This window comes from Microcaecilia unicolor, chromosome 2 (genome assembly GCF_901765095.1).
Source record: "Microcaecilia unicolor chromosome 2, aMicUni1.1, whole genome shotgun sequence".
NCBI lineage: Eukaryota > Metazoa > Chordata > Amphibia > Gymnophiona > Siphonopidae > Microcaecilia > Microcaecilia unicolor.
In genome coordinates, this window is record NC_044032.1 from 340191401 (window position 1) to 340215056 (window position 23656).

Here is a 23656-nt window from a genome sequence, read left to right on the forward strand (position 1 = left end):
CTGCAGCGGGTAAAAGGGAAGTCTCTCTTTCTTGCAGGAAATGGCCATGTGGCAAGTAGAGCACTTGCTGCCAGTGGCGTACCAAGGGGGGGGGGCGGTGGGGGCGGTCCGCCCCGGGTGTCAGCGGGTGGGGGGTGCTCCGCGAGAGCCGACAGCTTTTTTTTTTTTTTTTTTAATTCGTGCACTGTGCAGCGATCGCCGATGCAGGCAGCGCCTCGCATCTGCCCTGCATGAACTGAAAAGAGGAAATCGCTTTGCTGACGTTGGGCCTTCCCTCGCTTGTTGTCCCGCCCTTGAGGAAATAGGAAGTTACCTCAAAGAGGGCGGGACAACAAGCGAGGGAAGGCCCGACGTCAGCAAAGCGATTTCCTCTTTTCAGTTCATGCAGGGCAGACGCGAGGCGCTGCCTGCATCGCTGCACGGATTAAAAAAAAAAAGCAGGGTGGTGGCTTTAGGGGGGGCTCAGATGGGAGAGGGGGGCTCAGAGGGAAGAAGGGGATTGGGGAGGGTGGTCATAGGGGAGAAGGGGATTGGGGAGGGTGCTCAGAGGGGAGAAGGGGATTGGAGAGGGTGGGGTGCTCATACCATAGGGGAGAAGGGGATTGGGTAGGGTGCTCATAGGGGAGAAGGGGATTGGAGAGGGTGGGGGTGCTCATAGGGGAGAAGGGGATTGGGGAGGGTGGTCATAGGGGAGAAGGGGATTGGGGAGGGTGGGGGTGCTCATAGGGGAGAAGGGGATTGGGGAGGGTGCTCAGAGGGGAGAAGGGGATTGGAGAGGGTGGGGTGCTCATACCGTAGGGGAGAAGGGGATTGGGTAGGGTGCTCATAGGGGAGAAGGGGATTGGAGAGGGTGGGGGTGCTCATAGGGGAGAAGGGGATTGGGGAGGGTGGTCATAGGGGAGAAGGGGATTGGAGAGGGTGGGGGTGCTCATACCGTAGGGGAGAAGGGGATTGGGGAGGGTGCTTAGAGGGGAGAAGGGGATTGGGGAGCTCAGAGGGGAGAAGGGGATTGGGGAGGGTGAGGGTGCTCAGAGGGAAGAATGGGATTGGGGAGGGTGGGGGTGGTCATAGGGGAGAAGGGGATTGGGGAGGGTGCTCAGAGGGGAGAAGGGGATTGGAGAGGGTGGGGTGCTCATACCGTAGGGGAGAAGGGGATTGGGGAGGGTGCTCATAGGGGAGAAGGGGATTGGAGAGGGTGGGGGTGCTCATAAGGGAGAAGGGGATTGGGGAGGGTGGTCATAGGGGAGAAGGGGATTGGGGAGGGTGGGGGTGCTCATAGGGGAGAAGGGGATTGGGTAGGGTGCTCATAGGGGAGAAGGATTGGAGAGGGTGGGGGTGCTCATAGGGGAGAAGGGGATTGGGTAGGGTGCTCATAGGGGAGAAGGGGATTGGGGAGGGGGAGGGTGCTCAGAGGGAAGAAGGGGATTGGGGAGGGTGGGGGTGGTCATAGGGGAGAAGGGGATTGGGGAGGGGAGTGCTCAGATGGGAGAAGGGGTCTGGGGTTCTGACAAGGGGGCAAGAGGGAAAATGGGTCCATGCCTGGGGCAGGTGGGAGAATGGGTCTGGGGCTGAAAAGGGGGGGATGCAAGGCATGTGGTGGATGAAGGGGGCTGGAACTGGGGGCTGAAAAGGAGGGTATTTGGGATAAGGGGGCTAGTACTGGAACTGGGGGCTGAAACGGGGCAGGGGCTGAAACTGGGGGCTTTAAAGGGGACAGGGAGAACTGGCTGGGGCTGAAGCTCGGGACTGATGGGAGAAAAGGGCTGGGGACTGGTGGGATAGTGGGGCTGAAAAGGGGGGCAGGTGGGAGATGTGGGCTGGGGCTGGAACTAGGGGCAGGTGGAATAAGGGGGCTGAAAAGAGGGGGCAGAGAGAGAGGGGACAGACCCTGGATGGAAGTGGGGAGCGTGAGGGAGGGCAGACCTTGGATGGATGGGAGAGGGAGGGCAGACGGATTGAAGGGGCAGAGAGAAAGGGCAGATGGTGGGTGGAAGGGGGAGAGAGAAAGAGGCAGACAGGGGTAAATGGTGGATGGAAGGGGCAGAGATAGAGGGCAGATGTGGATGGAAGGAAGAGAGAGGGCAGACAGTGGATGGAAGGGGCAGAGAGAGAGGGCAGACACTGGATGGAAGGGACATTAGAGAGGGCAGACACTGGATGGCAGAGAGTGAGCGAAGACATGCTGGATGGAAGGAAGACAGTGAAAAGAAGATGAGGAAAGCAGAAACCAGAGACAACAAACTGTAAATATATATTTTAATTATTTTGCTTTAGGATATAGTATTGTAGCTGTGTTAATAAATGTTTATAAGTAGAACATGTAAATAAGGTCATCTTTTTATTGGACTAATTTTAATACATTTTGACTTAACTTTCAGAGAACAAAACCCCCTTCCTCAGGTCAGGATAGGATAATGTAACAGCACTATACTGTATTGACCTGAGGAAGGAGATTTTGGTCTCTGAAAGCTAAATGTATTAGTCCAATAAAATGATATTATTTGTTTTATTTCTATTTGTTAATTTGTAAAGTGGTGATTGGTATTTGTTAGTTTTTTCAAATTTACATCTGCTGTCTTTATATTTTGCACAGTACTAGGGGACGTTTTCTGTTTCTGTGGTGTTGCATTGTATGCAGAGTCTGGCATCTTGGGAGTTCAGTTTAATTATTGTCTAAATAGAAAGTTTAAATATTACTACTTATTCTATAGTGGATTAGGGTATATCTGTGTTTGTGAAAAAGACATGGCTTTCAGTTGGCATTGACTGTGCAGGATCGACGATCTGTATTATTCTGTCTGGTTTCGTTTTACAATAGGTGAATTGATGTTCTAGTGCTCACTGTAGTGTTTAAGATGCTTTCCTTTTCCTTGTGTGACTCGTAGAAATTACTGCTTATGGTATGATAGAATTGCTCTATAGGTCCTGATGTTTTGTATTCTCGGTATGCCTAGTACTGGATTTGGGGGGGGGGGGGGGGGGGGGGGGGTTAAAAAATGACCGGCCCTGGGTGTCAACTACCCTAGGTACGCCACTGCTTGCTGCACAGCCATTTTGGGGGGAGCCCTTATCATCACCCATTCAAGTGGCGGTAAGGGCTCCTGTGCTAACCCAGCGGTATCTGGGCAGTGCACGGCACTGCCCGATTACTGCTGGGTACACTTTGGTGCTACAAATAAATATATTTTTGTAGCACCAGATATGATGATGTGGAAGGGGTGGGAAGTACCACCGGACTGCTGCAGTAGCCTGGCAGTACTTCCTGTTTAGCGAGCGGTAAGCCTGCGTTGGGCTTACCACCACTTAGCAAAAGGGGCCCTAAGTAAACTACTAAACAACCTTTAAACAGTGTTCTTGAATCCAGTTAGTCTCCTTCCCAAAGAGGCAGCTTTGAACACTTCTCCCTGTTCCTTCTAGTAAATCTTTTTATTGGAGTGGCAATATTAGCTATGTCCCCCTTACTCCTTCTCTAAGTCTTTCTCCTATGTCTATCCCCACCAGGCCTCCTAAATGTGCTGGAGCACTCTGGTCCAGTGGCTTCTGGTCATCCAATGAAGGCTGAGTCACGGCTTGGCCAGTCTCTGCTGATAAACTCTGAGTGCCGATTGCCCAGGAGCCACCACTTTCTCTGGGCTCCGAGTGCACATCCATGAGCCTCTACCTTTTCTGGACTCCCACATACTGATTGCACTCCCAGAAGCCTCCACCAGGCCCAGGGCTCCAAGCAACACTTGTGCTCCCAGGAGCCTCTCTGCTGCTGAGCGTTGGGCACTGATTGTGCCTCCAAAGGTCTTGCCCTGAGCTGGCTTCCAAGGGCCACTCTACTGCTGGACCTTGGCCCCTGACTGTGCCCCAGAGACCTCCCTGTCCTGAGCTGGCTCCCATGGGCTGCTCAGCTTCTCAGCCTCAGGCACCAATTGTGCCATCAATGGCCTTTTTACGTCCTTGAACATACTCCCAAAAGCTCTTCTGCATTTGTCTTCAGGAGGAGCCTCCAGAGGTCCCCTTCCCTGTCAGGTCCACAGCTTCTAGCTCTTGGAGTCTGTGGCCTGCAGTTCTATGGTTTCCCCAACAGAGAGAAGCCTTTTCTTAGCCAAAAGGCCAAGAGCCAGAGATCTTAGATTCAATGTTAATACCAGAGGTGTAGCCAGGCCTCGATTTTCTTTTTGGAGTGGCCTGAGTCCAAAGTGTGTGTGTGTGTGGGGGGGGGGGGGGGGGGGGGTATATTTTGCCCCGCCTCCCCCAACAATCTCCACCCCCGCCACAACCCCACATACCTGAGTTGGTGGGGGTCCCTCAGCCTCGCCAACAGAAGTCTTCCTATAGTGATATTTGGTGCCACGCTACCTGCCCTGCTTTCCCACCCTGGCGCGCATGCTCAGTTTTAATGAAATTGACTATGCGTGATGCATGCTCAATTTCATTAAAACTGAGCATGCACGTGAAGGAGGAGGAAGCAGGACAGGCAGCGTGGCAGTAAATATCACCACAGGAAAGCTTCTGCTGGCAGGGCTTAGGGAGTGTACACCAGCAATATTCAGGGACATAAGTTTGAGTTTAACCGTTTTGTTGTACATATCTTAAAACATTTGTTTACTTGTATGTAAACATTTTTATGACCAAACTGCCAAGCCCCCCTCCCCCAGTTAGGCTCACCATTGCTTGAGCCACTCCACCTTTTTCAAACCATTTTCTCAACTTCGTCAAACTGAGACCATTTGCTACTGCTTAATCCAATCACTTAAAATTTTGCGCCACACACTCTTTTTTATACATGCGCTCTTTGCCTTCCCCTCCTTCTCCCCCGTCCTCCTTCTAGCTCTCCACTATCTTAGGCTTTTCCCATAACACCATACAAGATGTAGGTCTTTCAATCCTATATTATCTTAAATATATGAAAACACCCCTTAACTTGTACCAAACTTAAGCATTAAACTCATTTAAACATCTGCTCCCACAACATTCCTTTCATTTCTTGGACATTGTCTAATAGTGGGAAGATAAAAATGGAGAATAGACACAGAGCGACGGCACTCGCAGAGTAACCCACAGGCTGTAGCAGTCTGAACTTGGTCCCCTACAGATCTTGTAGGTAGCTTGCCATCGCTCTGCACAACTAGGGCTTTGAGCGTGCATTCTCCACAGATAACCACGGCAATTTTGCTTTCACAAACTTCATGGTGGACATTACGTCCCCTCATAATTACAGTAGTAAATAGGCATTCCTGGTCCTTCTAGTCAGTTCCCCGAGGGCCCTGGGTAAGAGTCATTCATAACTAACCAACAAGTAGGCCCCCAGATCGCTTACCAGCGAGTGCACATAGACAGTGAGATATACAGAAGTTACCTACACAGGCTGCCCTGCCCCAGTTAATTACAGTTCACCCGCTAAAGTCCATTCTTGCAGGGCCATCTGATTAGGCCTCAGTTCTCATTGTCTGGGAGCCGGATGGCCAAGAAGCCAGTCCTCTATATTACCTGAAATGTCCTGATCAGTCTTCATGTTTGTAGTAGCCAGCCTCACACAATCACTAAGAACTCAGGCTCAAATCTAGTTTCTCAATAGTCCACTCTCTTCGTCAGGGATCTACGGTAAGTTTCCCATAATGTTTCCAGTTCCTTAGGGTCCTCAAGTCTTAAAGCTTTTTTTCTGAAGACATATTGGATCTGAACTGGATACTTTAGTGTGGCTTTCATTCCTCAATGATGCAAATCACTGCAGTAGGGAGCCATGATTTGACACTGGGCTGCCACTTGAGCTGAGAAGTCCAGGTACATCAAGACAGGGACCCTGTCCTACCAAAGATGCCTCTTGCATTGGTACAGCTGCAATATGTGCTCCTTGATTGCATAATTTAAGACACAAATTACTACAGTTTATTTATTTATTTATTGCATTTGTACCCCACATTTTCCCACCTATTTGCAGGCTCAATATGGCTTACAGAGTTTTGTTATGACATGTTCATTCCAGGATATCAGATATAATTAGTATCTGTATAATTACAATTAGAATGTAAAGAGATAAAGTAATGGAAAAGAGAAGGAAGGTGTTATGCAGGATAGTGTAGAAGGTGGCCTTTAATAACTGGGTGGGTTGGTGAGGTAGTTGGACGCGTGAGGCGTTCTGTACATGATTTAGTTCCATCTGTCAGTCTCTGGTAAAGATCTGGTGTTGTGGGATTCCTCTTCCTCCCTTGGTTGTTAGCGTCTATCCCCAAGCCACTTGGAATTTAGCGAAGCCTTTGACATTGTTCCGCACAGGTGACTGATAAATAAACTGAGTGCCCTCGGTATGGAACCTAAAGTGACTAAGTTAAAAGCTAGTCATATAGAAGGAGACAGAGGGTAGTGGTAAATGGAGCTTGCTCTGAGGAAAAGGATGCTATCAGTGGAGTACTGCAAGGAATGGTCCTTGGGCAGGCTCTTTTTAACATCTTTGTGAGTGATATTTGTTTTATATTACTAGACTTTTTACAACCTCCCTAAATTAGTACTCACCAGCCACCCGTAATTTAGAGAGATAAAAGACTAGGAAGACCACCCGTATGAGAAAAGCAATTCTTTAATTACTTACTAAGAGAAAGTTACAATTACAAATGCTAGTTTCTCATGTGGAGAGCAGGGGACACAAACATGTGGTCTGCCACTGCCTCTCCAACATAATGTTCTGGTTCAACTATTTATATACCTTTTGTGTAAAGCAATGCTTCACATTACTTCAGTACTTATCTTCCTCAGAGATCATTCTGTTCTCTGTTCTCACCATCTATTTTCCCTTAAGTTGCTAAATCACATTCTTCTGTCCATCCATAATTGCACCTTTCCCATGCCAGCTTGCCCGTAATAGATCATAAATTCCTGAGTTTACACAGGCTCATGTTCTTTAATAAATTACAGGCTTCTCAATCTCTGATAGATTCCAGAGTCGCACCAGCTTGTCAGCCTCTGCCCTTTTTGACCTGTGCTGGGGTGCTGACCTATGCTCATAATTTCTGCGTATGCTTTGTAGCACTATAGAAATGATAAGTAGTAGTAGTAGTACATATTACAAAAGGACTGTCTGGCAAGGTCTGTCTCTTTGCATAATGATACCAAACTCTGAAAAGGGTCTAATAAGTGGCAACTAAGATTTAATGCTAAGAAATGCAGGGTCATGCACTTGGGTTACAAGAATCCAAGGGAACCATACAATTGAAGGGGGGTGAAGTGCTTCTGTGTACAAAACAAGAGCAGAATTTGGCGGTGATTGTGTCTGATGATCTTAAGGTGGCCAAACAGATAGAAAAGGTGATGGTCAAAGCCAGAAGGATGCTTTAGTACATAAGGAGAGGGATGATCAGCTTGGGACAGGGCTGCCGCAACCACCACCACCTCACACCCCACCTCCCTACTCAGGCTGCTGCCCCTTACCTTCCTGAGTCTGCTCATTCCTGCATTAACAAAATCACCCGGGTCCCAACACACAGGAGCAGGAGAGAGTCAGACCCCTGCGCCAGGCCCTCCTTGGAGGCCGGGCCCAGGGAATCTTGTTCCCCCTGCCCTCCCCCTCTAGGTGGCTCTGTACCTCCATGTGGGTACCAGCACGTTGTTGGGGTTATCATGTGCATTACACAGTCTGCCACCTGCCATTGTATAGACTCCTTCCTGTGAGCTCTGCTCGGGCACCTGTGTGACCAGGTCACCTTTCCACGCACCCCTGAGCAGAAGCAGCAGACCATGAGGAAGATTTATGGCATTGCTCAGTTTCCTTCAGTGTTGAGGGTGATAGAGTGTACACAGATTGCCCCTAAACCACCTTGACAACAGGAGAGAGAGCCTACAGGAACAGAAAAATGTTTCATTCTGTGAATATGCAGGTATTCTGCAACACTAGCCTCCTTATAACAGATGTGTATGCCAGATTTCCTGGTTCATGCCACAGTTTCTTCATTCTGGACCAGTCCAGGCAGGGTCAGGACTGTGCCAACAGTCTACTGGGGGATGCCTGGTTGTTAGGTAAGTACCAGCAACAAACATACACAATATCCTGTGTTCCTCACCCTGATATTGAGACTGTGTGTAGACACACACAGTGGTGTAGCATCTGCACCACATTCATGCATGTACTGTAACTTATATTCCTCCACTCCCCACAATGTTTGTGGTGGTGCACATATGGGCTCGGGGTCACACCTATGTGATTGTAAGCACTGTCACATAAGCCTCCCAGCATTGGCCCACATTCTATCACTGGAGTAATAGAAGTGTAGAGGGTCATGGATGAAACATGGTGGAGCCAGTATACGGAGGAAGCAAATTTATTCAAAGACCTGACATGGCCTGTGTTTCAGCAAATGCCTGCATCAGGGGTTAGGGTGTTTTAATATGAGTTCCACAATCACAATGGTAGAAATTGTGCTCTGTACATGATTTAGTTCCATCTGTCAGTCTTGGTAGAGATCTGGAGCTGTGGGATTCCTCTTCCTCCCTTGGTTGTCAGCGTCTATTCCCAAGTCTCTATCAGAGACTGACAGATGGAACTAAATCATGTACAGAGCACAATTTCTACCATTGTGATTGTGGAACTCATATTACAACACCCTGACCCCTGATGCAGGCATTTGCCAAAACACGGGCCATGACGGGTCTTTGAATAAATTTACTTCCTCCGTATACGGGCTCCACCTTGTTGTTTCATCTGTAGCCCTCTACACTTCTATTGCTCCATGATCTTCTGTGTTACTGTTTTCCATCATTGCCTGTGTGACCTCCACTAATACCCACTGGCCAAACATATGTATGCTCTGCACCATAGAACCGAACCCTGCTCTGAATCGTTACCATGTTCCATTTTCTACACCCTAGGTGATGGGGGGTACCCCCTGAAAAGGTGTCTGCTAACACCTGTGTGGCACACTCAGACACCCCAGGAGGAGCATTACAAGCCACTAGCAGTCAAGCAGTATATTAGACTGCACCTGTGGCCTACTGAAAAGCAGGTTTCGTTGCCTGGATAGAACAGGTGGTGACCTCCTGTACAGCTTTGAAAAGCTCTGTGACATTTTTACAGTTTGTTGCATAATACACAACATAGCCACCCAACAGGGAATAGCTTTGCCAGGAGGTCAGTGAAGATCATGACAGAGATGCCACTTTCTGCCAGGATCAACTTGTGCCCATTGGGAGACCAGCATCCATTGCTGCAGCTGAAGCAGCCAGGCAGAGATTGATACAAGAGGCGTCTTAGATGAAAAGGTGAGCAAGTTTATTAACATTCGCAGTGTGAACAAAAAGTGTGTGGAAGTGATATAAGACACGGGGGGGGGGGGGGGGGGGATGAATAAAAATATCATGGGGTTCAGATGGTTAACTGTTGTCTACCCCTGTCCTCGCTCATCACTCTGTGATACTGGAACAGCAGCATTAGTAGACAGTATATGCATTCCAGACACTGTGGACAAATCTTCTTGACCTCTCCACATATTCCCACACTCTCTGTGCCAGTTCATATTGGTGTACTCCACATGCTATAGGAAAGCATTATTTTTTGTTTTCTATTCTTCGTTGGTGAGAGGCGGGGCTGGTGGTTGAGGGGCAGGGATAGTGCTGGGCAGACTTATAAGGTCTGTGCCCTGAAAAAGACAGGTACAAATCAAGGTAAGGTATGCACAAAAAGTGGCACATATGAGTTTATCTTGTTGGGCAGACATGGGTGTGGTATATGCCAATAATGAGGGCCTTGTGGCCCACAGGTGAACCATGTATATCCATACACTGAACCACCCTGAGGCATATATCCCCTGGTACCAACCTTTTTGTAGGTTAGACTGGCTATATTTTGTCAGAGGCAGGAAATGTGCACATGTATGGGCATGTACCATCAGAATCCCATCACCCATAGAAGCCAGGATGTTGTACATCTCTGTCACACAGCACTCTGAAGGCACATTACATAGTCATACATACAGTCATTTCCTGGCATAACTCTAATGTTTTTTTTTGTTTTTTTTTTACAAACAGGCAATGGTAGAGAGTACATTGCAAGATATGTACAGTAGTCTGTGAGAGAGAACAGTATGGCATCAGAAAACTAACTGGCCTCTGCAGGCTGGGAGCTGTCCTCCCCAGCTACCCCTTCTATGGCCATCTCCTCAATAGTGGCCAAGGCCCTCATAACATCATAAGAATAGCCATACTGGGTCAGACTAATAGTCCATCCAGCCTAGTATCCTGCTTCCAGCAGTGGCCAATCCAGGTCACAAGTACCTGGCAGAAACCCAATTATTAGCACCATTCCATGACACCAATCTCAGGGCAAGCAGTGGCTTCTCCCATGTCCATCTCAATAACAGACTATGAACTTTTCCTCCAGGAACTTGTCCAAACCTTTTTTAAACCCAGGTGTGCTAACCGCCGTTACCACATCCTCTGGCGGAGAATTCCAGAGCTTAATTATTCTTTCAGTGAAAAAACATTTCCTCCTATTTGTTTTAAAAGTATTTCCATGCAGTTTCATTGAGTATCCCCTGGTCTTTGTACTTTTTGAATGGGTGAAATATCAATTCACCTCCACCCGTTCCACATCACTCAGGATTTTGTAGACCTCAATCATGTCCTTCCTCAGCTGTCTCTTTTCCAAGCTGAAGAGCCCTAACTTCTTTAGCCTTTCCTCATACAGGAGTTTCATCCCTTCTGTCATTTTGGTTGCTCTTTGAGTCTTTTCTAATTCTTCTATATCTTTTTTGAAATACGGCAATCAGAACTGAATGCAATACTCCAGGTGAGGTCACACCATGGGGCGATACAGAGGCATTATAATATTTTTGGCTTTATTTTTCATCCCTCTCCTAATAATTCCTAGCATCCTGTTTGTATTTTTGGCCACCACCACACACTGAGCAGAAGATTTCAGCATATTGTCTACAATGTCACCTAGGTCTTTTTCTTGAGTGCTGACTCCTAAAGTGGACCCTAGCCAGAAGCGTAGCTAGGTGGGGCGCAGGGGGAGTGGTTGCTCCCCCAAACAGATTTTTAAAAAAATGGCGCCAAGTGCCAGTAACTTTGCCTGCCGCCTGGTCTTGCATCTTTCTTCCTGTTTCTTCTGCTGCCTGCTGTCTCCCGTCGTCATTTTTACTGCCCTGAAGAGTTCTCCCTCGGCACCGGCGATTTCACAGTCAGCCTACTGCCAGCGTCGGGGCTTTCTCTTCAGGAGAAGCCCCGACCAGGGCCGGTCTTAGCAAGTGCGGGGCCCTATGCAGACCAATTTGGTGGGGCCCCATCCTAGCCCCGCCCCACCATAACCCCGCCCCCACCACAGCTCCACCCCACTATAGCTCCGCCCCATTGATAAGATTATTCCATTTTTAGAAATTTTTTTTATTTATGAAATTTCAAATAAAGACAAATGAAGCTAAACTTGTACAAAAAAACTGATTGAAATAATAAGCACAATGCTATCATGAAACCTCCCCTCCCCAGAAATTATTCAGTTCAAGTCCACTACAATTAGTAGTTCCAATTCTCATAACAAAGGAGAATACTGTGAAAAGGGCAGAAGCCATGTTGAGAATTATGCAGAAGGTTATACTTCTCAGTATAATTTACAAATTGAGATCCTACCACAAACTCAATTAACTTAGCAAGGAATGGAATATTAGCAATAGGTCTGAAATTAGAAACAGAGGTTGGATTACCAACAAGCTGTTTCATCAATATAGGCATCAGAACTATATTCCCAGCCTGACCCTATATTTTGAGAAAAACAACCCAATGTCAGTGCAGAGTTGACAAATAGTCAGAAGCCAATTCAATAACTGACTGTAGAAGGATCTTTTAACAGATAAGATGGAATAATGTCTAATAGACAACAAGACCTCGAAAGCCTATTTAAGGGACTTAAAGAAGACTGTGAAATAGGTTCAACTTAGTGTAGTCCAGTCCAGTCCACACAATCATCTATCAACTGCCAATTTAGATTTGAATGCACATCGGACCATGGGACTTTAAATGATGAAACTTTAGAAGCAAAGTAATCAGCTAGTGCATCTGCACTGCAGAAGGGCCTGGCTGTAAAGAAGAAAAATAAATGTTCCATACACGGCCATGGGCCACTTTATTTATCTTTAAGTCGACTCACGATGATGGCTGCCTGCCCCTGCCTGCTGCTGCCTGCTAGTGCTCACCTGCTCCAACCACGATGCTCCAGCTCCTCCCCGATGGCTGCCTCCTGCTCACCTCCGACCAAGCTCTCCAGGCAGCTCCCTTTCCCTTCCCGCTCAGACTCCCGCCCGCTCTCGAGGAAACAGGAAGTACTCATCATCAGAAGGCGGGCGGAAAGGCGGAAGGGAAAAGCTGGGGTGAGCTGCTGCACTGTCTGTCTTTCGGGTCCGGGCGGGCCGTTGCTGTCGTCGTCCTGACTCCTGGCCTCTGGGAGTGGGACTGGGAGGCGGGAGCTGTTGTCGGCGGGCTCAGCGAGGGGGGAGGCGGGAGCGAGCGTCAGAGGCATTCGCGAGCAGCGGGCAGGATCGGATCATATGGATCTTGCGAGTAGAGCAGCCGGGGTCGACTTGGAGAGGCAGAGTTGAGGCGTGCCGCGCGGGGCCCTATGCGGCCGCCTCTGCCTAAGACCGGCCCTGCTCCCATCTATCTCATGCATGTTGTTTTTCAGGCTATTCCTAAATAACTCATTTGTGGTTCTCCGGGACATATTTATAGGATTAACCATAAACAAAATGAGTGAATACACTGTCTTTAACTAGAGCTATCAGCCAGTATATATTAATTGCATATCCTGTCTTTAAATTTAATATTTATTAAATTTTAGATATAACAGGAAATATAACAATGCTTAAAGACTGTAAAGCAGAAAATGAAAACACAGTACATAAAATAAAATAACCAGGCATTTGTGGACCCTACAAGTCCACAAATGAGAAGAGAACTAGAAATTAAAAAGGAAAATGGAATGAATAGCTATTAATATGTCACATAATACCTTCAGTTATACCAGATGAGGCATCTTAACTTCCACCCTGTCTCACAAGTGGCATAGTAGGTCTCTTGGCTCTGTGTAAAGAGGCCAGCAATTGACAGTTTCCTACTACTCTGTTTAATCAAACATTTTTTGGGTTACTTAAAAAGAAAAATGACCAAGGCAAAACCTCTGTGTTGAAATCACATGAATTATTCTCTAGTAACAGACTGAGTTTTGGAGGCCCGGCCGCATCAGCAAATATATATGCATCCTATGGCCATGATGAATAATAACGCTCTTAAAAATGTTTTTAACACTTGTTTACCTCTATCGGAAAAAAGATCACCACTTGGTTTTATAATGAGAAATCCTCTAACTAAGCTCTTAAATCAATTTGCTCAAAAGTATCTAGACCCGGCCTCTTCAGTCCCCAAACTTCTCATCTAGGCCAGAACTTAATAGGCCTTGGATCATGTTTTGCATCTGGATTCCAATTCATGCCCTACTATATCTAACGTATGTTGTTTAAGAATTATATGGAAAAATCATAGGGGAAATTCATTCTCAGAGTCAATACATTTTCTAATTTCTCTACTTACTGTCAAGCTCCCCAGCTCCTTCCCGATGGCTGCCTCCTGTCCTGCTCACCTCCGACCACGCTCTCCAGGCAGCTCCTCCTTTTCCCTTCCCGCTGCCGCTCAGACTCCCCCCCGCCCTTGAGGAAACAGGAAGTATTCATCATCAGAAGGCGGGCGGGAAGGCGGAAGGGATAAGCTGGGGTGAGCTGCTGCTGCACTGTCTGTCTTTCCAGGGCGGGCCGTTGCTGTCGTCGACATCGTCGTCCTGACTCCTGGCCTGGGAGTGGACTGGGAGCTGTCATCTTGCGGGCTCAGTGAGGGGGGGGCGGGAAGCGGGAGTGAGCGTCGCGTCGGAGGCATTCGCGAGCAGTGGACGGATCGGATCAGGATCATGATGCGAGCAGAGCAGCCGGGTCGACTCGGAGAGGCAGAGTTGAGGCGCGCGGGGCCCCCTTAAGCGCGGGGCCCTATGCGGCCGCCTCGGTTGCCTCTGCCTAGGACCGGCCCTGGCCCCGACGCTAGCAGAAGGCTGACTGAATCGCCGGTGCTAAGAGAGAACTCTTCAGGGCAGTAAAAATGACGATGGGAGACAGCAGGCTGCAGAAGAAACAGGAAGAAAGATGCAAGACTCCGGAGGGAGAGCTGCCCAAGGAGGTTTAATAGACCAGTGGAAGTGAGCCTTTCTAGTCCAGCAAGGAAGCCAACTTGGTTAATGTGTTTATGAACTGTTTATGAGCTGCTGCATCCACTTTGTCGTTCGTTATTGTTGATCTGTAACAAGGCTAAAGCTGTTTCTGTTAATAGGCAGTGCATTAAAAGCTGGAGGAAAAAAGAAATAAAACGGCTTCAAAAATTATTGCAGCTGGTAGAAAAAGCAATTATAAACTCTGTAGTGTGTGCTCATTTTTCTTCACTGTTCTTCTGTAAAATATATATGACCAAGATTTAAATGAGGATATCCTGTCTCTTGATGAGTTTATCTTAACTGTTGTTGTACTGTACCTTGGGAAGCTGGTGTTATAAAGATGATAGAATATATTGAAAAATGGAAGTAGAATTAAACTCACCTTTCATTGGGGCACATGGAATCACATTTTAACGTCATCTCATTTGTAGAAATTTTACATTTTAGATACACAAATGGATTATTCTGTTTTTAGTCATGTTTCAGGGACAAGTGGTTTTATAGGTCAAAATAAAAATAAATATTTTTTAATGCAGCTCTCTTTTGTTTAAACATAACTAAATGGGCTATAAGCCCTTAATGCAGTCCATTGGCTTTCTTATATTTATTTATAACATTTGTATCCCACATTTTCCCACCTATTTGCAGGCTCAGTATGGCTTACATATTCTGTTTTAGTGGCCTTTACCAGGAGAAAAAAAAATCTCTGCACAAATATAACACATGCTAGAGTGCTCTATAACTAGCCCCTCCAAATGACACACTGATTACGATTTACAACAAATTACTACTCTACCTATATTCCGTTCCGTTATTATACTTTTTCTGTGTACATCCGTATACTGCACAAATTGGCATGTTTGAAAATATAAGTGAGATTAAATACAAATGCTACCAACAATAACAAGTGACAACATGGATGCAGCAGCTCTTAGGTTTGCTTACTTTGTTTTGAGAGTATGGCGATGACGGCTTCACTGGGAAGGGAAAACTGAGATTGGATATGGACATAAAGGGGCACTACTGGAAAGGGGGGAGGAGATAGGGACACAGAGAGGGCACTATTGGAAAGGGGAGGAGGAGATAGGGACGTGAAAAAGGGATGAGATGGGGGACAAAGAGGTAATTTTGGAAAAGGGGAAAGATGGTAACACAGATCAGTGCCAAATAGATGTAGAGAAGGAAGGGAAGAAGACAAGAGGAGAGAGAAGAAATGGAAAGGCCAGCCTGGAAAAGAATTTGTAAGGCTGACTCATGGAACATGGAAAAAAAGACTGGAACCAGCCAAATTCCCAAACAACAAAGGTAGAAAAAACATTATTTTTATTTAATACTTTGTAAGGACTGAGATGTACCTGCTTTGTAAAATGTATATTTTTCTATGTTTATTTTGCAAAGTACAGGAGAAAATGCTTTTCTGTTTCTTTTTACCAGTATTCCACTGTTTATAGAGTCTGGTTTTCTTGGGCAGAGAGGAGGGGGTCTCTATTTCAATTTTTGTTGTTGTTGGGTTTTTTTTTTGTGGCTCCCTATTCTGTATTAGATTGGTAGGATGGAATGTTGTCACAGTTTGGGTTTCTGCTTGTGCTTGTGACCTGGGTTGGCCACTGTTGGAAGCTGGATACTGGGCTAGATGGACCTTTGGTCTGACCCAGTATGGCTACTCATATTATATAGATGAGGGTCTGTTCATGTTCTGCATGTGCGACTGAGGTGAAGAATTCTGCTAGCATGTAGTGTCTGTGTAGGAATGTGTAACAGTGCAGCTTGTTCCAGTTTCCCAATAGTAAGTATATTGGTGCTCGAGAACCCAGTGTAATATATATTGCATTGTCTTTTCATAGGTGGGTTAGGGCTGTTATGGGGTGGTAAGTTTTGTGTTCTAGGGCAGCATTTCCCAAGTTGATCCTGGAGTACCCCTTTGCTAGTCAGGTTTTCAGGATATCCACATTAAATATGAATGAAATTGATTTGCATATACTGCCTCCATTACATGCAAATCTTTTTCATGCAGATTCATTGTGGATAGCCTGAAAACCTGAATGGCAAAAGTGTCTAGCCCTATTTGAAAGTGGGCTCAGCCACTCTGGGGCAAGGGCCGCCTTTGGTGGTCCTTGTCAACCAAAATAAAAATCCTGAAGACTAGTGGCCTCCACATCCTGTAGAGTCACCACACAAACAAAAGCCCATCTGATTTAAACAAGGTGTCTAGCAGTGGAAGGACTGGGTGTGCTATTCCTGAGGTGATGGTCACAATTTGAATATTTTTACTTTGTAGTTAAGAAGACAGGTTGCCTGCTCTGGCCAGTCCAGGGACCTCTTCTGCGTCCTGCCTCCTGATGTAACTTACTGTTTCCTTGTAGGCAGGACGCAACAGAGACAGCCTATATTAATCAGTGCCCGCCACAGTCCTTGAGCAACAACACAGACACTGCTGTCTAGCTGACACCAACCAGCGCCTATTTTATAAAAGTCTGCTCCCCCTGAGATCAAAACCTGGCTACGCCTCTGACCCTAGCATCAGATAACTATGATTTGGATTATTCTTCCCAATGTGCATTACTTTGCATTTGTCTACATTACATTTCATCTGCCATTTGGATGCCCAGTCTTCCAGTTTCCTAGGGTCTTCCTGCAATTTTTCACAATCCACATGTGTTTTGACAACCTTGAATAGTTTCATGTCATCTGCAAATGTAATCACTTCACTAGTCATTCTGATTTCCAGATCATTTATAACCTCCCTTGGCTGAATCCATGCTGACTCTGTCCCATTAAACCATGTTTGTCTACATGTTCTGTAATTTTATTCTTTGTAATAGTTTCCACTGACGTTAGGCCTGTTGGATTTATGATTTATTATATTTAACTGCTATATGTATGTTTGCATTTGAAGGTCCTTCTGTTATATGTTACAATTTTTTATTATGGGGTTTTTGTTTTTTTTTGAAACTGTGTAGAATTGTATGATAGTGCTGTTCATAAATGTTTTAATAAATATTGGTCAGACATAATGTGAGGGACACAGCCCATCCTGATGACAGCAGAGGAAACATCATATTTCAAAATAGCCACAAGTTTGTCTATGTGGAGGCAAAGCCTAATAGTTAGAAAAATTACAGAGACATCCAAGCTGAGAGCCTCAGGTGGTGGGTTCAAGTCCCACTTTTGCCCTATGTTGTTATCTGAGTATTTTTTTTCTCTGTCTTGTTGTGGGATGAGCCCTGCATGGAATGGGAAACTACCTACTGTCCATAACAGTGGAATTCCACACAAGATAATTATAAATAAATTGCTCAGAATGTTACACAAGTTTCAAAGATTGTGTGCAGACCTTTCAATGTTTTTGAACAGACTTCCCCCTGGAGTACATGGAGGACTGTGAAGCAGCAGAGGAACATCCATAGTCTAAAACACTCACCCTTATATGGACGTTAAGCCCCACCTAGTGCATCCCAAGATGCACTGGGCAGGGCAATGCACCACTATTTTGAGGTGGTGTCCAAAGGAGGGAGGAAGTGCTAGCTAGTCCTTTTCTCTTCTGTTCTGAGGTATGAGGGGAGGGGTTGGGTTCAGAGAGAAAGGTAGGGATGGGGACCCCCACTGCTAGACCACCAGAGCTAGCGGGGGGCTGTCGAGGGTGCCACTGGACCACCAAGGTATTTTAGTTTGGGAGGGGGGAGGTGGTGGTTTCTGTTCGGTGGTTGAGGGACCTGGAGACAGGCCTTCTGTTTGGCAGGGGACGGGTTATGTGCTGGGGTTGAGGGTCTAGGGGTCCACTGGACCCCCCGGACTGATGGTGGTAGCCCAGCTGGCAGTAACAGCCTGGGCTGCCTGGCATGGATGGGGGGGGGGGGGGGGGGAGAGGAAGAGATTCTTAACCCTAATCCTAGCTCCGAGCTGGTGTAGGGTTAAGGTGCTATTCCACTCGTACGATGAGAGTACAGTGTATTCCCTGGTGCGCTCGTACCAGTCCCCTACGGTCATCCCGCACTGGTAAATGCAGGCACTAATCTGACAATAGTGGCCTCTAGTGCCGCATTTACCTTTGATCATCAGGGCCTGAGTACCAGGCCCTTCCCCCAGAAATTAAGGCAGATAGATGAACAGAGATACACAGAGGCAAAGTAGCAGACAGAGGCAGAAGAGAGAAAGAGAGAGAGAGGCAGAGGCAGATGAGAGGACAAGTTTGAAAAGCATGTCCCTGGCCCTCTTGAAGCATGCACATGCCTTAATATCTAGACAGGTAAACCCAGCAGTTATAACTCATGTCCAAAGAAGACTCCACTTTTCTGAATTTCAACTGTTTATGCCAATGCAAATACAAGCAATTTACTCACAGTATGTAGAAGCAGATCCAGAAGTCTTATTGCTGCAGGGCAAGAATCTATGAATTGGATATTCATTGTTATGGATTGGTGAGTATGTAGAGTCTGAAGAATGAGTTGATTTATTTCAGAAGATGAAGCCTGAAAAGATGATTAAAAGAATAGGGCAAAGGAAAGTTTGTGGATTGCTTGGGCTTAAGTACTTTGTTACAGTACTTAAGTACAATTGGCAGAACTGCCAAGTTACCCATTACAGGAGGGAGAGTTTTTGGCCAGTCCTAGATTTCTGCCAACTTTATCCTGGTGCATTGTGGGTCCTGCAGCACTGATTTTAATGGGTAGAGTCATGGACAACAAATACTACACTGCTTTGGGATGTAAGTTTAAAACCAGGACTGGCCAAAATGTCTCCCTCCTGGAATGGGTAACATTGGTAGCTCTGTTAAGCTGTACTTTTGTACTTAGTAACAAAGTAAAAATTTGGGAAAGTAGTTTAAAAAAAAAAAAAAGTATTTTCCATCCCTCAGCGTCTCCCCCTCTACAGGCTTTCCAAGCGATGTCAGACATGGCTTGCAGCTGATTGGGCCTGAACTTCTGGTCCCAAAAACAGTTGAGCTGGGACCTAAAGTTGGACCCAGTCAAATGCAAGCCAGGGTCTGACATCACCTGGAAATCCTAGTCCCCACCCTCTACACCTGCCCAGAGCAGCAGTTGATTGGCTATTACTTTGTTGTTGTCAGGATCAGGTGCCTCCCCAGTTTGAACCGCACCTTCACTGCATGCAGGGCCCACTCCCTCTCCCCACCCATCCACCATGCACCTGCAGCACAGTCTTGCGCCCTCCCTCCTGTTGCACCTCTGCTAGGCTCGCGCTAATAAACTACCATGAGAGACACGCAGGACCTGGATCTCTGCAGTATTGCTAGTGCTTCCTATGCCAGGCCCGAAAGTTTACATCAAGGGAGGCAGGCTTGGTGCAGGAAGCACAGGCAACACTGCAGTCCTATCTGCTGGTTAGCTAGCTGCACACCACACAAAAACAGCCAATGCTGCCTCCACCTAGACAGACTCCTCCCCTGTAATGCCCCTCTCCTGCCCAGATTTAGGATGACTGGTAAGTGCAGCACTACCTGCTTATATGCCACTGAATATCTGCAGATAACTGACCAGGAGCGTTTTAAAGAGGCCGAAGCCTCTCCTGCCCAGTTAAATCATTTTAAATACTGCCCCCCCCCCAAAAAAAAAAAAAAAAAAAAATTTATATTATCTCCCTATTGGTTTGCACATTTGTCAGCCTTTACTTTTGCTGTTTTGCTTTGACTCTCCTTGGAGGCTCCTCCTGTCTTCTTGGATTTGCTCCTCCACCACCACCACCATACATAGCCACAACAACAACAACAAAAAAAAATCCACCATCCCATCAGCATGAGGTATATATGTTGTCTTTCTTTTTCTAATAAAGCAGCTAGAAAGTGAATCTAATTGTATGTAATACATTGACTGTGTAAGGAGAAAACAGAAGTGCAATCTACAGTCAATATTCATTTCTAGTTCAGTGTATATCAGTTTGCTGCTAGGGCTTCTATTCTCAGGTGTTTTATAAATTGTACATTTATTTTCCAACTAATTAGGGGTTATTTGAAAACACAAAAATCTGTGGGGAAGACATTTAAAATGATTGAACCGGGCAGGATCCACTCCTGCCCGGTTGAAATCACACTGACTGAGCTATATGTGGATTTTCAGTGGCCCAAAACCAGATAGTGCTACTGAAAACCCGGGAAGACCAACGCCTCACTATACTAGGACTAGGGGGCACACAATGAAGCTAGAAAGTAGTAAATTTAAAACAAATTGGAGAAAATATTTCTTCACTCAACGTGTAATTAAACTGAAATTTGTTGCTAGAGAATGTAGTAAAAGCGGTTAGCTTAGCGGGGTTTAAAAAAGGTTTGTCTGGCTTCCTAAAGGAAAAGTCCATAGACCATTATTAAAGTGGACTTGGGGAATATCCACTGCTTATTTCTAAAATAAGCAGCATAAAATGTATTGTAGTGTTTTGGGATCTTGCCAGGTACTCGTGACCTGGATTGGCCACTGTTGGAAACAGGATGCTGGGCTTGATGGACCTTCGGTCTGTCCCAGTATGGCAATACTTATGTACTTATGTATTAGTCTGTGCCAGGATAGTCCAGGATTGCAGTTGGGTCAGTCCCAGAAGTGAGCCAGGCACTGCTGATATTTAATGGTGGTGCCTGGATAATGATACATCACAGGACATATAGGACTGTATAAATAGCTGTCCTAAAAATGCCCATTTAGTTATCTGGTACCACACTGAATATCAGCACTATTTGGATAACTTCCTGGAGCCACTGAGTTCCCGTATATATAGAGTGCTGGTACCTGGATAGGGGCTGGCACTGAATATCAAGATCCAAATCAGCTCGAGGCAGTCAGCGCCGTTAAATACCACAATGCACTAGCAAACTGTAAAACGACTAATATATATCTTCTGTTGACAATATATATATAGTATGTGCAGGGCTGGCATTAGGGGTGGGCAAACAGGGCAATTGTCCTGGGCCCTCGTGTTAAAGGAGGCCCTAAACCTGCCTGAAGTTTAAAGAGTGACGGCATGCAAGCAATGTTTGGGGCCCCCTCTCGAGCGTCTGCCCTGAGCCCCATCATGTCTAGCACCAGTCTTCAGTATGTGTTAATCTCTCCTGATTGTATACCAATAATGAAAAAAAACTCTTTCATTAATTTACAGGTAAACCCGGCCCGGGAGCAATACTGGACACATGTCAGTGCAGATGGCTTCAGATTAGCAGTGGTTTGGAAGTATGGTGGGATTTACATGGACACAGATATGATATCCTTGAGGCCTGTCTCAGAAGTCGATTTCCTGGCATTGGAGACCACTAAGTCCTGCAGCAATGCTGTATTTGGTTTCCAAAGGCACTATCAGTTTCTCTGGGACTGCATGGAGGACTTTGTGAAGAACTACAAAGGATGGATATGGGGACAACAAGGCCCTAGACTACTTACTAGAATGGTAGAAAGGCAATGTGGGATGCCAGTTGTCAAGGGTACAGAAGATGCCACATGTGGAAATTTTTCCATTCTGAACCCACAACGATTTTCTCCAATTCCCTATCCTGCATGGGAAAGGTACTTTCAGGTCTGGAATCCCAGTGACACTTTTAATAGCTCTTATGCATTGCACTTGTGGAATTTCATGAACAAAGGTAAAAAGAAAGTGATTGCTGGAAGCAATACATTGGCTGAGAACCTGTTTATCAAATACTGTCCATATACGTATGATTTTATTGTAAAACCCACATCAAAGAAATACACATAGGAGAGCAACGTACTAACAGCTTCTTAATATTTTCCTTAAACATAGAGTGAATAACAAGTGTACAAAACTATTCAAACTTTCTTCTTTTCTTCCTTGTTTATTGCTTTTAATCTTATAAGTTTTCCTTGATTTAAGTTTGATGCAAATCATAAAACTGTAATACAAAAGTTGTAAAAATATTAATATTATATAGGAGACAGAGCTTCACTAATGCACCTTGGATACCTCTAGACTAATTTCCCTGATTGAGCTCCTGATATGTAAGTGCATTTTATGCAACTCATGAAGGCCTCCAAGGAGTTCTAGGTCAGTTCTCACCTGGACATCCCCAACCCCCGACAATTCCCACTCACCAATTACTTCCTAGAAAATTCCCAACTAGGTCAATTTCCCACTTATTCCCCCCCTTTTACAAGGACAATTCCCCCCCCACCACCACCACCACCACCACACACACATATTAACATTTATGTTGCCAAATATACTTTAAAGATAGTGTATATGTAACAACAAAAATATTACTTTGTAAACCGTTAGAAAGAAGGAAGAGGGGTAGACAGATATAAGGCTGAATCGGATGTATCTCTAGTTTCCTTTTTAAAACTAGTATTTATAGTGGAACCCAATATTCAGTTTTAATAGTTTGCAGACTGTGTTCTAGACCCATAGCAGTGAGTTTGCTACACCACAGCCATTTTCCCAACTCTTCTAGACCTACACTCCTGTCTTCCACTCCCCCCCCTTCAGTTTCGCTGCATATCACTCTTGCCCTGCCCTCTGCCAGCGCTTCTGTCTCTCTCCTGATGACTGTCATTCATAGGCGGTCGGTGGCCCAACTGTTTGGGGAGGCTAAAGAGGGTGGGGTTAGGGGTGGAGCCAGGGGCGGAGCTTATATCTATTATTGCCTGACAACACACAGAAAAAAAATAAGTAAAAATAAAACTCACAATTAATACCTTTTATTAAATGTAGATATTAGATATGTATCATACGTCAAAGAATAAAGTGGTTGCTCAAAGCATATACTAACCACAATTGCTCAACTGCAAAACACTATACACAAACTTGTGCAAAAACACACTCAGAACCTCACCAAACCATAACAGTACTAATTCCAAGGACAGGACGAGCTACAACTTTATTCGTGGAAAGGCAGCATTGTAATTACACCAGGCTCTAAAACACCAGTACACAACCTAGTGAAACAAAAAAACAAAACAAAACCAAAAAGGGCTGAAAACCAGTGGCATAGCCAAGGGTGACCCACTCTAGACTCAGGCCCACCCAGTAGCAGCACACCTATGATGTGGCTGGCAGGGATCCTCAAGCCCCACCAGCTGAAAACTCCCAACAGCTGTCCCTCCTGCGTACCTTGTAATCAGCAGCGAGAAGCACAGGCAGCTCCTTGTGACTCTGGGCAAATCACTTAACCCTCCATTGCCCCAGGTACAAATAAGTACCTGTATATAATATGTAAGCCGCATTGAACCTGCTATGAGTGGGAAAGCGCGGGGTACAAATGTAAGAAAAATAAAAAATACTGCTTGCACCGGCCCCACAGCCTTTTCTCTGATGTATTCCCACCTATGTGGAAACAGGAAGTTGCATCAGGGAAGGCTGTGGGGCCAACATGAGCAATGTGTATTAGTTGCTTCTCACTGCCAGTGAAAATCTATTTAAAAGGTATACGGGGGAGGGGGATGTTTGAGAGACCATATGGCATGCAGGCGAGAGAGAGAGAGAGAC

The 23656-nt window shown here is 45.9% G+C and overlaps 1 protein-coding gene across 4 annotated transcripts in view; it reads left to right on the forward strand.

The window, feature by feature from the left end:
- LOC115463681 (alpha-1,4-N-acetylglucosaminyltransferase-like) overlaps window positions 1-22753 on the forward strand; it is a 120632-nt gene extending 97879 nt beyond the window's left edge. For all 4 annotated transcript variants that reach the window (XM_030194399.1, XM_030194401.1, XM_030194400.1 and 1 more), the window contains one exon: window positions 21320-22753. In XM_030194399.1, the coding sequence (XP_030050259.1) occupies window positions 21320-21910 (591 nt within the window). In that variant the 3' untranslated portion in view covers window positions 21911-22753. The remainder of the gene's footprint in view (window positions 1-21319) is intronic.
- Window positions 22754-23656: the final 903 nt, after the last annotated feature.